This window comes from Merops nubicus, unplaced genomic scaffold, assembly GCF_000691845.1.
Source record: "Merops nubicus isolate BGI_N331 unplaced genomic scaffold, ASM69184v1 scaffold18112, whole genome shotgun sequence".
NCBI lineage: Eukaryota > Metazoa > Chordata > Aves > Coraciiformes > Meropidae > Merops > Merops nubicus.
The window spans coordinates 2,299-14,407 of NW_008591777.1; the positions used below are offsets into that span (position 1 = coordinate 2,299).

The 12,109-nt window shown below is 38.2% G+C and overlaps 1 protein-coding gene across 1 annotated transcript in view; it reads right to left on the reverse strand.

The window, feature by feature from the left end:
- Positions 1-5,305: 5,305 nt before the first annotated feature.
- Positions 5,306-12,109, reverse strand: part of XPO1 (exportin 1) — a 33,996-nt gene continuing 27,192 nt past the window's right edge. The window contains exons 17-24 of the mRNA XM_008950391.1: positions 11,815-11,998; positions 10,242-10,348; positions 9,641-9,835; positions 8,645-8,813; positions 7,586-7,720; positions 7,313-7,472; positions 7,138-7,234; positions 5,306-6,368 (exon numbers count right to left, since the gene is read on the reverse strand). Of these exons, the coding sequence (XP_008948639.1) occupies positions 6,222-6,368; positions 7,138-7,234; positions 7,313-7,472; positions 7,586-7,720; positions 8,645-8,813; positions 9,641-9,835; positions 10,242-10,348; positions 11,815-11,998 (1,194 nt within the window). The 3' untranslated portion in view covers positions 5,306-6,221. The remainder of the gene's footprint in view (positions 6,369-7,137; positions 7,235-7,312; positions 7,473-7,585; positions 7,721-8,644; positions 8,814-9,640; positions 9,836-10,241; positions 10,349-11,814; positions 11,999-12,109) is intronic.

Here is a 12,109-nt window from a genome sequence, read left to right on the forward strand (position 1 = left end):
ACAACAAGAGCTATAACTGGCCTGGGTACAGTGATCACACTCCTGCTCCTCTGTGTGTTTTGATTTTTTTTTTTTTTTTTTTTTCTCTTGACCTTTCTTCTCCCCTGATGCACCATCCTTGCATGCTTGTTTCATGCCCAGGAGGCTCTCTTTCCTTCCCTTGACTGCAATGCTCCTAATCTGGAAATACTTGCTCTGGTAAGATGCCAACAAACTTCTTCTAGAGGAGCAACTTAGATAAAATGCAAGATCTGAGGAAATCCTAAATCCAAATTTAGGACTGGATTAAGAATTTCCAAAATTAATGTCTTGCTGCATCGACACTGAACTAATACCATAGTCCTGGTTTCCTCAAGCTAAAAGTGGAGTTAAATTCACCCAAGAAAAACAAAACAAAACAAAAAAACCCACACAAAACCAACACCAGAGTTTCAGGTAGCACCCCTATTCCTTGGGACAATTCAGCCTTTCCTAGCCTGCCTCCAACTGTGTATTTTTAAGCCTTCATTTTCTCTTTGAACCATATAGTTGGTCACTTGACCTCAGAATAGTAACTGTGGAATGTGAAAGACTTAACCGGAGCATTCTTTTTACATGAGTCATGTCACCTACTTTAACCAGAGCTTTGAACTTTGTTGCTCTGCTGTAGGTTCTCACTCCTGCAGCAGCTTGCCAAATAGATGGCACATTTACTCCTCTGCTGCCAGCACTTAAAACGAAACATAAACCAATGGTCTGAGCAGATGCTAAGAGGAGATGGGAGCTGTGACACCTGGAAAGCAAGGAAATGATTTCTGTTGTACAGAGCACAGTGTCAAAAAGGTGAATTGCAGCCAGGCCACTTTTATCTGTGACCTCCAGACTGGAATGATGCTGGAAATTGTTGGAATCCATTGCCTAGGAAAACTTCCATTTCACGGAAGGAAGGAAGTCTCTGCCTACAAAATGTCAAGTTACCAACAAAACTTGGCTACAGCATAATACAGTTTATAGTTACACTTTTAAGTTTCAGCAGTTGACTTTCATTGCTCTATTAGCATTTTAAACTTCTTAACAAGGTCCATTAACAAGGTCCATGTCTAACTAGACTTCGGTATCACGGCACCCTGTGAAGACAAATTCAAGTAGTTTGACTTAACCTAAATATTAAGAGAATACACTCAATTCATAGCCTTATTGGGCCAAAAACACGTCAGGTAAGAATAGATAATGCTCACTACACTGCCAAGCTAACATGGAAGAATTTGCTCCAAAATCAGCTAACTGGCTGCTTGGCATTTTGTCAGGGAAGCAGTCTGCATCTTAATAAGCATTATTAACTGGCATTGGGTGTGGCAATAATCACACTGTACAGCCAGATGAGCAACACAACCTCCACTTCAGAGCGGTTTCTGATTGCACCTCAGAGCTCGTTTCTTGCCTTGGTTAGTAATTGAGTTGAAATTATTTTGTTTTGAGTCCCTCTGTACCCATAAAGGTCTGCTGAAGATTTGACTGTACTAGAGATTCAGTGCTGCTGGTCTAACCATTGCTTTTTCCAGATGAGATACCCTGAGGATTATAACCAGGTTCTCAACCTCATTTGGGGTCAGTACCCTTCACAGTATGTTTCAGTCTTAATTTTGACCATCTCAGTTCATAAAGTAGTTGTGAGATGACTGGTCATCTCATCTCTTTGATCACAAAGTAAGGCAACAGGTACAGGAGACAGTGCCTCTAGCAAACCATCTTACCTGCCAGGGAGAGAGCACAGCTATTTTTGTGAACACTTGAACCTCTTTCTGAACTTTTTACTGGTAAAGCAGGTTTACAGTGCTCCTTCAGAGAACTCTTTTGATTGCACAGCTGCAAGTTTCACATTAACCCTGAAACCAGACTGCTCAGAGGTGAGTCTTTTGGGAGAGAGTTCACAGGCCAACTGCAAATATTTGAGTTCATAAAACCAGTTATTAACATTGATACAAAAATGCTCAAGCCAACGCTAAGGAGATGCCACAAGAAAACTGCCTGGCTATAATGTTAAAGTAACCAGGGGTGGTAATAAATGGGTTGCAGTCTGCTCTTTGCAGCACACACTTAAAACCTTAGTCACAAAGAAACATTTTTAACTCCTCCGACCTAAATGGGCCAATTCTTCCTGACAGACTTTGGTGAGATTGCAGAATCCACAAAGACTAGAGGTTTGTCAAGACTCAGAAAAGCAAGGCAATATTTAAAAGGACTTCAGGTTTAAAATGTGTTCATCACAATAAACGCATATTTAGCTGGGGGATTTGGAAGAGACTACCCAGTGTGTTGCCTAGGAAAGCACCATTTAACTTACAAGGAGTAAATAAAAGTGAAAATGTGTCAGTTTTGTCTTTGACTCCCGTCATTCTCATCCATACTCAACTTCCCAAACATTCAGGCCCATCTTTTCTTAGCACCCATTTGGAGCACAGATCAGCACTCACGGGTAGTGAGAAACACGTGCACAAAGACCAACACGGCGCAGGTATGTGTGGATGGGATTGGTGATTTCTTGTGCTTTAAGTAATGAAGGTGCATTGCCAGTGAAATCTTGCCTGAAAAATTCATCCCTCACCTGGAATGGCTAAACCCTTCTGCAGGGGAATGCTGCTGGCCATTATCTGCCTCATTCAATAAAACAAGGACGCCTAAATCTCAGTCTAAATATAAATTCAGACACAATCAATCAAGCACAGAGGTGCATTCATGAAGGGCAGCTAAGAGATTTTTTTTTTTTTTCCTTATTTTTGGCATTACAGTGGTTTTTGAAAAGCTATCTCCCAAGATGTCAAATTTTGCTCCTTAATGTTTGGAGACTTGTTAAGTGCAAAGGTAGGGAAGAAGTCTACACGTATCTCCAGCAAATACCAACAGCACCCCAGAAGTCTTGGATCAGTAATAATCACTTATCCAATGACAAGTGGACTATGGGACAGACTGCCCCTAGCCACAATACAGCACTAATGCAAGTTCCTCCCTTTACTCAGCCTCTACACATTTTAATGCATTATTTTCAGCATCTTGTCCTAATTCCTTTTTTTTTTTTACATTAAGAAACCCACAGTTGAAGTTGTTTTGCCTTTCCAGGGCTAAAAACTATTACAAGTAACCCTTAAAGCTTCCTTGAGAGATGAGCCTTTCTAAAACGTTTTTGCATAAATATTAGCTTTATTGGAAAATAGTTCACTTAACCAATCAGATTAACACACACCAAATTACTCTAGTTAAAAACCAAACCAAAACAAACTAACCTAAAATGCTTTGGAAAATCATCTGCTTCAGTTACAGTAGCAAACACAGCATGGTAGCCTGCAACAAGTACTTGGGGGTGTCTTCATCAGCTAACAGGCAATCAGTTCACGTAAACACAGAAAACACCCTGCAATATTTGTGTATGTTTGGGTCATTTTGAAAAACCTGTATAGAAATATGCACAAAACATTGGTTTACATATAATTACAAGTTATGTAGATGTTTATATGATGGTTCATGCTTTTTATCCATATATTTTCATTTACAGAGTGTGCATTAGAAGTTTCTTAGATATACACTGTAATTATTTTTTCCACATTCAGGGTAACTGCACTAGAAATCTGCACACACACAAGTCAAATCTTTAATGGTATCCAGAACTCTGCATAAGTTGCATGTTTATACTATCTGCAGAGATCAGTGAAAGGCACCAATTCTTAAGATAACAAGTCCACAGTTAAGCTTTTTAGATCTAAAAGGGAAGGAAAAAATTAAGATTTAAGATTGTTACTAGAAAATCCAAAAGGTATCAAAATAATGAAACAACTCTGCTCAGAATAAACTTTAAAAATACATCTTGGATCTGTTGTTCAGGAGTTTATCGAAGAATTAAATCTGATCTAAACAACCAGACCATGAGCCTCAGACTAACTTGAATTTTAAATATGGAGAAGTAGTTATGTTCATATAAAAGGCATATGTTCATTTTTTGTTCAAAACCGTTTTTGATGCACTATTAGTGCCACTGCATGTCAACCAAATCAGTGTCTAGTTCTGTGACTCACGGGATGTGACCATTCTGACGTCACGCTATCAGTGGTATTTATTTCCATTTTAATGAGATTTTCTTACTTCTCTGCACAGCTTTTGATAATCTTTAGCTCTATAATGCTGTGAGACTCAGCTTGGTCACAAGCCATTTAACGTCTGTTCCAGATGCGTCCTTCAAATATTTCACTTTAAACTGCCTTCACAGAGTGGAACAGAAAGCTGTACATCAAAAGGACAGGAAGACATGAAAAAGCTTAAATCATGAGCTTTAAGGAGAGAACGAAATGAGTTTTGCAACTATCAAAATAATTTAACAACTCTGCTAGGCTGTATCCTAAGTCCAAGACAGAAAGGGTTTGAGGAATCTTCTCTCCAAAGATTAGCAACTGCCAGCTCTCAACAATGGTTGAGTGGCAATGCTTTGTTTAGGGCCAGCTACGTACAACAAATGGAGAGATGTTCACCAACAGAAAGTGGCCAATACTTAAGACTGGAAACATTCTGGTCACAGATGAATTTCTACATGAACACTGCTACCTCATGCACTTCTACTTCAAAAGGAATATACAGCATAAAGTTAACTACAGCATCCAAACTTACATAAAACACCTTCACAACTGTCCAGCCTTGTTTTGCAGCTCGGTGTGAATGGCTACACCTTGCATGACACTAACAATCTTAAGATCAGAGAACAAATAAATGGAGAAGGAAAAAACAAAAAAACCCACACCACAACTGGGAGAGCTTAACATCAACTGTAAGAAAACAGAGACACTGCATTACAAAAAAAGGGGAAGCCAAGACCATACACAATCTTACTGTTCATACTGCTTTTTGTATCCGTGCTTCAGAAACCTGTGAAAATCATTTAACTACAAAACTTTAGGTAGAAAAATAACTGTAGGTCTTATCTATGTTATTAACATGTAGTAGTATCAACTGTTTAGTCAAGATACAGTGCAATACTTGTTTGAAATAAATTGCAAAGAGCCCATCTAGAAAGAGAGCAAGAGTACCTCACTCCTGGCATTCTCTAGTAACAAGGCATGGAATATTTAGTCATGGAGGTAAGTCACAGCAGCTACTGTACTTCCAAATGGAACCCAGTCTAGTTCACATTAGCTTCAAGCAGAGCCAAAGTCCTTGAGATGAGGCAAGCCAGAAGCAAGTTATCTAGACCTCAAGGAACTTTTCCCTGCACCTTCAGGAGATAGATCTTAAGTGTGATCACAGCATTTCCATCCAATGAAAGAATAAGCCGAAGAAAGAAAAATAAATGTAAACCAAGTTTATTTTGCTTTTAAGTAGTGTTCTTTAAGCACTACAGCATGGTAAACAATGTAAATTAGTATAAGTCATCTCAAAAGCCAGAGGTTTTTTTTTTATTTTATGAGTTGTTAAAAAGATGCAGCCTATTCTAACAGGATAAATATTTTAACCATTTCACTTCGAGTTAATGAAGGCTCACAAATGAGCAACACTCCTCATTGAGGAAAACAAAAAGCTGTTGTCGACAAAGCGACAGCACACACACAAAAACAAAAGAACTGTGTAAAAATAACTAACTGTACTGTGTTCCCATACTCTTTAGAAGTTGCTTTACAATGGGATGATGATATGCACATGATCTTGCTGCAAACTTGCCATACAACTTGCAAATACATGTAGCCTAGCCTTACCACTCAGTCCAAAAAGCTGCTAACTGATCAAAACAAATGCAGCACTATAATCCTCTGCTGAACAATTAATTCAATCTCTTTTAACTCGGTACCTTTTCTCCTAGGCTGCAGGACAGACCAGAAAGAAAACGATCCCGAATTACAAATCGATACTCTTAACAGGGAATTGTATTATTTTGCAATAGTCTTTTACAAGTTATGTTTTGCCTATTTTTCCCCTTAGCCGCAAAATGGGCATGAAGTAAGTACTTTGAAAATGCCTTAATTTTCAACTTCATGCAAATCTAAATAAAGATGACCAAACAAAAGCTTAAACAATGGAAGGATATTTCACAGAAAATTTCTTATACAAAAAACACATAAGAAAAAGGGCCACTAGGTGACATTTTAATTTACAAATTGGCATCATTTTGGTCAACAAATATCCAAGTGCTGTTTTCTTCTATCACAACAAAGTAGCTGTACAGAGAGAAAACTGCAAAACTTGTTTTATTTTCTTTTTTTTTTTTTTTAATCGCACATGTCCTCAGGAATTTCATGTGGATTAAGGATGCCAGGTACAGACATCTGAAGTTTATGCTTCTCCTCTTGAGCCTGTCGAAGGGCTGTCTCTCTTTCCTCCAAGAACAAATCTGATGTGTCTTCACCTGCAAATTCCTGTACAATTCACATACAATTATTAGGGTTTTTTGTCAAATGCTTTAGCCAGTAATAAACTTCCAAAATCCAGAATGATACAGAAAACATCTTCCTTTCACATGCCCTGCCAGACTATTTGCTTGTTTTACTTTCTGTTCCTAAAGTCAGAATATAAACTAAATATTATATAAACTGTATATAAGAAAAATTTAGTGAAGTATTATGGAAAATATTTTATGATTTTTACTGTGTGCTATAGAACAGGATGCTACAGCAATCCAGCTCTTGGAGCCTATCACCATTACAGCAATATCATTACAATTTCAAATTTCCTGATGACTGCAGTCTCAAAACTAATTATTTCCTATAATCTTCCTAAATTCTAGATTCTTTAGAAAAATAAAAGTACAGCATTAGTCCAGCAAGTTTCTAAATGGCCCAATCCCAGACAAAATCTGAACAATATCTGCTTAAAAGTCAACTTGCTTTATTTGCCATTAAGACTATGCTTTGTAGCCATCTCAGACTTGTTAATTGTCCATAGAGCATAAAGCACAAGTGATGACATTTAAGCCAAATTTATATAATTAAATCACACTGAAATAGGTTATCAATACACCCAAGTCATGCAAGCTATTTGTGAGAGTTCTCACTACATTTTAAACAGCTGCAAAATAAATTACATCTCCTAAACAAAACACTGAATGAACACTGTCCAAGCACTTACTAAAAATACCATCCTGATGAATAATAATTTTATTTCTTGAAAAAAGCACTCCAGACATACCTTAATTTGGACCAGGAAATCCCGTAAGTGTTCCTTGAAGGCAGGAATATCCTGGTTTAAACTGAAGAGTCCTGTTACAAACAGCTTGACCTGGGCACTAACAGAAAACACATCAGTTAGCATTTCCAGACATAAGCACCCACTTAGAAGCATTAAAGAATCACAGCTGACTTACTCTTGCAGGTGAGGAAATGCAGATTTGAGAAGATTAGCAACATACTCCTGAATAAACATTTGGTTGTTGACTGGATTTCCAGGGTTTAATGGAGTACTTATTTTTCCCTCTTCTACTAAGTTGAACATGTATGCAAGGATTGATGCATGCATTGTTAAACCTGAACAGATCAAAGTTACACATATGCAGTTATTATTCAGAACAGGGCACAACATCAGTTTGGTGTTCAAAAGAGCTGTTTTCATCAACTGGCTCACATTTATGCATTCTTACCAGCAGTGTGTGAGGTGTCTGTTACAACTGAGAAAATGTGCTGAAGGATATCACAGAAATATGTCTGATAAAAACTCTGGGCAGCAGTCTCTTCTTGTGCAACATTCTGTAGAAGAGTATAAAGTATCTGAAGTCCTGGAAAATAGGCATTAAAAATACCTTAGTTACCAAGGTAACAATATTAAAAAGTCTGTGCATTCTTGCCTTTTCCAAAATGATACAAATATCCTACAGAGTTCTGATAGGCACTGAAAAGACAAGTGTTACACATGGAATGATTTTTCTCAGGCATTTCTTCAAGTAGGCACTAGAGGGCTGCAGCCACATTTACATGGCATGCCAACTGTATCTGCATTATTAGAGAACAGGGACATCAACCACCAATCACATCACTTCATAAAGTGGGTTTCCAAAAGAAGCATTTGCTAACTGAAGGAAGTGTTTTTGGTTTTATGATTATGTGGAAACACCTTGCTAGGTGAAAGCCGCTGAAAGGGATCTTTATCCTCATCCCTTCCAACCACCTATACAAGACAACTGGCCAAAAACTAAACAGCTTCACAGCAATCTTTTTACCCAGCAGTTGAGATAGTGCATTAAGCCTTAGATATTAAAAAAGAGTGGTTTTGAAGTAAGACTAATAGCCTGTCCTTGTATCCTTGATTAAGGCTCATTCCTGAGGGCTTTTTAATTACTCATTTGTTAAATGAGGTGCAAAACAAAACATCCATAAACTTTCATCCTAAGTTTAAACAGCTTGATGTTGTCCAAAGGAAGCACTATCTGCCCTCTAAACAATTTAAGGTGTTTCCCTTCCCTTATGTCCGAGTTCAGCCCCAAATCCTTCACTTTTCTGCTGAGTTTTTCAGTAGCTACTGAGCAACTGCCCTACTGAGGTACTAAGCCAACTTGAAGCAGACAAAAATATTTTTTCTTGTGCATACACAGTACAAAATCATGCTGCTGGAATGCAAAATTTGACTAAAAAAAGGGTACAAGAAAACAACAATCTACCTAATACTTCAAATTAAGACTGCATTTTTTAACACTTCAATTTACCTGTATCTGCCACATTTCTCATTGTATGTTTGAAAGCCCAAATAATAGAATCCAGAACAAGTTTGAACTGTGCAGGTGGAATGGCCAGGAACGCTGGGAAACAATGGGAATTGACAGCCTGCAGTAGCAAGAAGAAGTTTGTTCTATGTTCAGGATATTCTTCAAAGTCCTAGGAGGAGAGAAGGGAACAAAAATAAGTCAGGTTTCCTGAAGATCCATCACAAGAGCTCCTGTTAAGCAGAGTGGGTCAAATGCTGAAAAGTATGAGGGTTTAGACCTCAGATTTAAAATGCTCCCTTAAACACAAAGCAAAGGTTAAAGTGCTCAGTGAACTTTCCTCCCCGTTTTCCCCACCAAGGCTTGGTAAGACCATCTTCTAGAGTTACACAACACTGACAGGCTGAGCCACGTTTTGTCAGGACAGCCTTAATGACTACTCAGTCCACAGATAAACAGACAGATGGTCTCAGCACTGGCTAAGCACCTATGTTGCTACAGGGATACGATTTCTGGTCACACCCTCTTGCAAAGCAGCCCCAGCTCAGCTGGCAGTGCTCCAGTGTTATGCAAATATGTATTGCACACTGTAGTGTAAAAACTGCATTAACTAGGAAAAACTCAAAATGACTGATCAGTACTTATATTCACAAATTTTAAATACTGATGAGTTTTAGCAGTTAGCCCTACACTGACATTTAACTCAAGTACACTTCTGCTGCCAGGAGCACAACATTTTAAGCCTGAGGAAGAGAAAAAATTACCAATGAGTTAAATCAAGAGCTAACCACAGAAATTTAAGGCGATGAGATGAAGACATCCAGCTAAACAGCCATGTTTTGTGCATAACTATGTTCACTGCCTCTCTCCACTGCAAGAGAAGGGTATCTTTCACTTAGAGAGGTACCAACAGCCAAGACTAGTTATCTCCTAAAACCCTCTATTTTTTTGTCTTCAGTCACTAGGGAGACGCCTTATCCCAAGTTTAAATATAAATACCTTGTTGATCATATTTAATGTGCACTCAAAAACAGCATCAAATATCTGAGGTATTTCAGCAGTAATGTGTCCACCCAGCTTGTTTACAATGATAGCCATAGTACTGAGTACTTCAGGTTCTCTAGCAGCTGGAACATTTCTCTGGTAGTCAATGAGAACTGCATCCAACAAGGGAGGAACAAAGTTTTCAGCTACCTAATTGAAAGAGTAAGCCATGGTTATAACAGTGCAGTAATTGAACAAAGTTTTTGGCGTACAGTTTACACTACAGTTCATTGTTTAGTTACAGGAGATACTTTTTCCAAGGAAGTTGAAATACATTACACTACTGTTAACTCCCCAGCTCTGGATCCATCCAGCAGGACTCTCCAATAGGGTTCTCTTGAACCTCCTTGATTCCCTTTAAGATTACCCTCAGCTAAAATTAATCAGAGGATCTCACATGTAGCTCAGGCTAACATCTGTATGGTCTTTATATTTCAGAGACTACTAGATTAAGTAGTTCCTGTGACCAACTGCTTCAGTCAGTAACAGGTCAAACAAACAAGAGTTCTTCTCAATTCTGTCTTATGAGTTATTTGTGTAAAATCAATCTACTTACCATCTGAGGATCATTGGACCTGCTCACCCAGCCAGAAATTAGTTTTAAAGTTTCCCTTTTTACAGTCCTCATACTTCTAATTAAGGGCTGCTTTGTTACCATTTCACCTGAAAAGTTTTAAAGCTTCAGTTAATTGGGAAAGGTGTAACCAAAAGACAAACTCAAATGGATGTTAGAACAGAGAAGGCATTACTTTTACATCCAAATTGCAATGACTATTAAAGGCTTCTTGAGTACTGTGCAAATAAGACAAATTACCTCATCATTCTAGCTGCATAGGTCTTAAGTTGCCATTTAGCATTACAAAACTACTACTGATAGTATCCTACTTAGAGGTCAAAAACAAAGCTCTAACTGATTTTGCAAGTAAAGGAAATCACATACATGAAGTTCAGGGACCAGCTTAAATCTGGTTATCATTAAGTGACTGATGAGAGGGAGGGAGAACAAGGAAGTTCCTGATTTCATGGAAGAGAAATAATCCTTCCACTTGTCTGTGTGTGAAGTCCACACTCATCCTCAAGAAGCCTTACCCTTAATTCAGTTCCCTACCCCTAAATGTATGTGGTCTCATCAGCCAAACCTAATTAAGAGTGCAGCCATACAGCCATTACAGCACACATGGGAAGATTTGATTGCAGCCAGAAACAAGGAAGGTAAGATCCTTCCTGCTGGCATCAGAGCCACCTCTGGCAAGATACAGCCAGTTGGGAAAACCCACTTTGAGGCGACTGCAATCACAGCAGTCACTGATCAAACAGCATGTCAGGACTACAGACACAGTGCCTGCTTCCAGAACTTGACTGGTTTTGACAAGGACCAAACCTGGCCATCAGAGGCACAGAATCAAAAGGTATTGATTTCTCAGCCAGTTTTATTCTGAGTTCTGTGAAGCTACTTCCAGTTAAACCAGCTGCTCGGTTAACAAGCTTTATTTAACATTCACACTTTCAAATACCATTATCTGCACTGGCAAGGAAACTGGTTGTAACAATTCAGTAACTGGCTCATTTAATCTTGTAACAAACTACTACAGAAGCACATTCTAATGAAATACTACAGGCCCTGGTTTATCTAGTAAACACGGCTTAGGCATTTGGCAATTCCTTCTCCATTCTCACCAGCCTGGTTTATCATGACTTTCAGGCATCTTTGCCACAGCTGTAGTTTTGTAATGAAGCTGTTTAGCAGCACAGAATTATACCAAACTCCTGCCAATGTCTTTTGAAAGAATGAATGAGATTCTATTTAAAGGCAGTCATTTAATAGTCAAACACAGAGCAAGCTAAAAGAACACTTGCTACAACTTTGTCTCAGCAAGATGCTTATTAATTGTAAGTAAGCATCTATCATGTTTTGCATCCTTCCTAAGCTCTCTCATTTATAGGTAGTTTTCCTCCCTCCAAAATGAGGTGTTCTTGATTTGAATGAAATACCTGGTTAACAGATTAAACCTAAGCAAGTACTTTCAGTCATTCTCAATTTCCTCAATAAAATGAACACAAGCTGTACCCTGAAACCTGATGCCATACACTGCTACCCTCATTTTCAGGAAGAACATGGAATTTCTTACCATTAGCTTGAATAGCTGCAGAAATATTTTCACTTAGGCACTTGTACACATTCAGCATATCTAAATAAATTCTTCCAAGCTGAATCACAAATGGGTGTCCAACAGCTTTACATGCTCTTACATTGGTTTTCAGAATGCTACCAAGCTGCTTAACTGTTTCAGGATCCTTTAGAATATCAACATTCTGTTAAAAAAAAAAAAAAACACATTAGAGCACATTTTGTTTAGTGAATAAAACTGCCCTTTATCTTTCAATATAAAAATTTAAGTTCAAATAATTTATGTTACACACTGA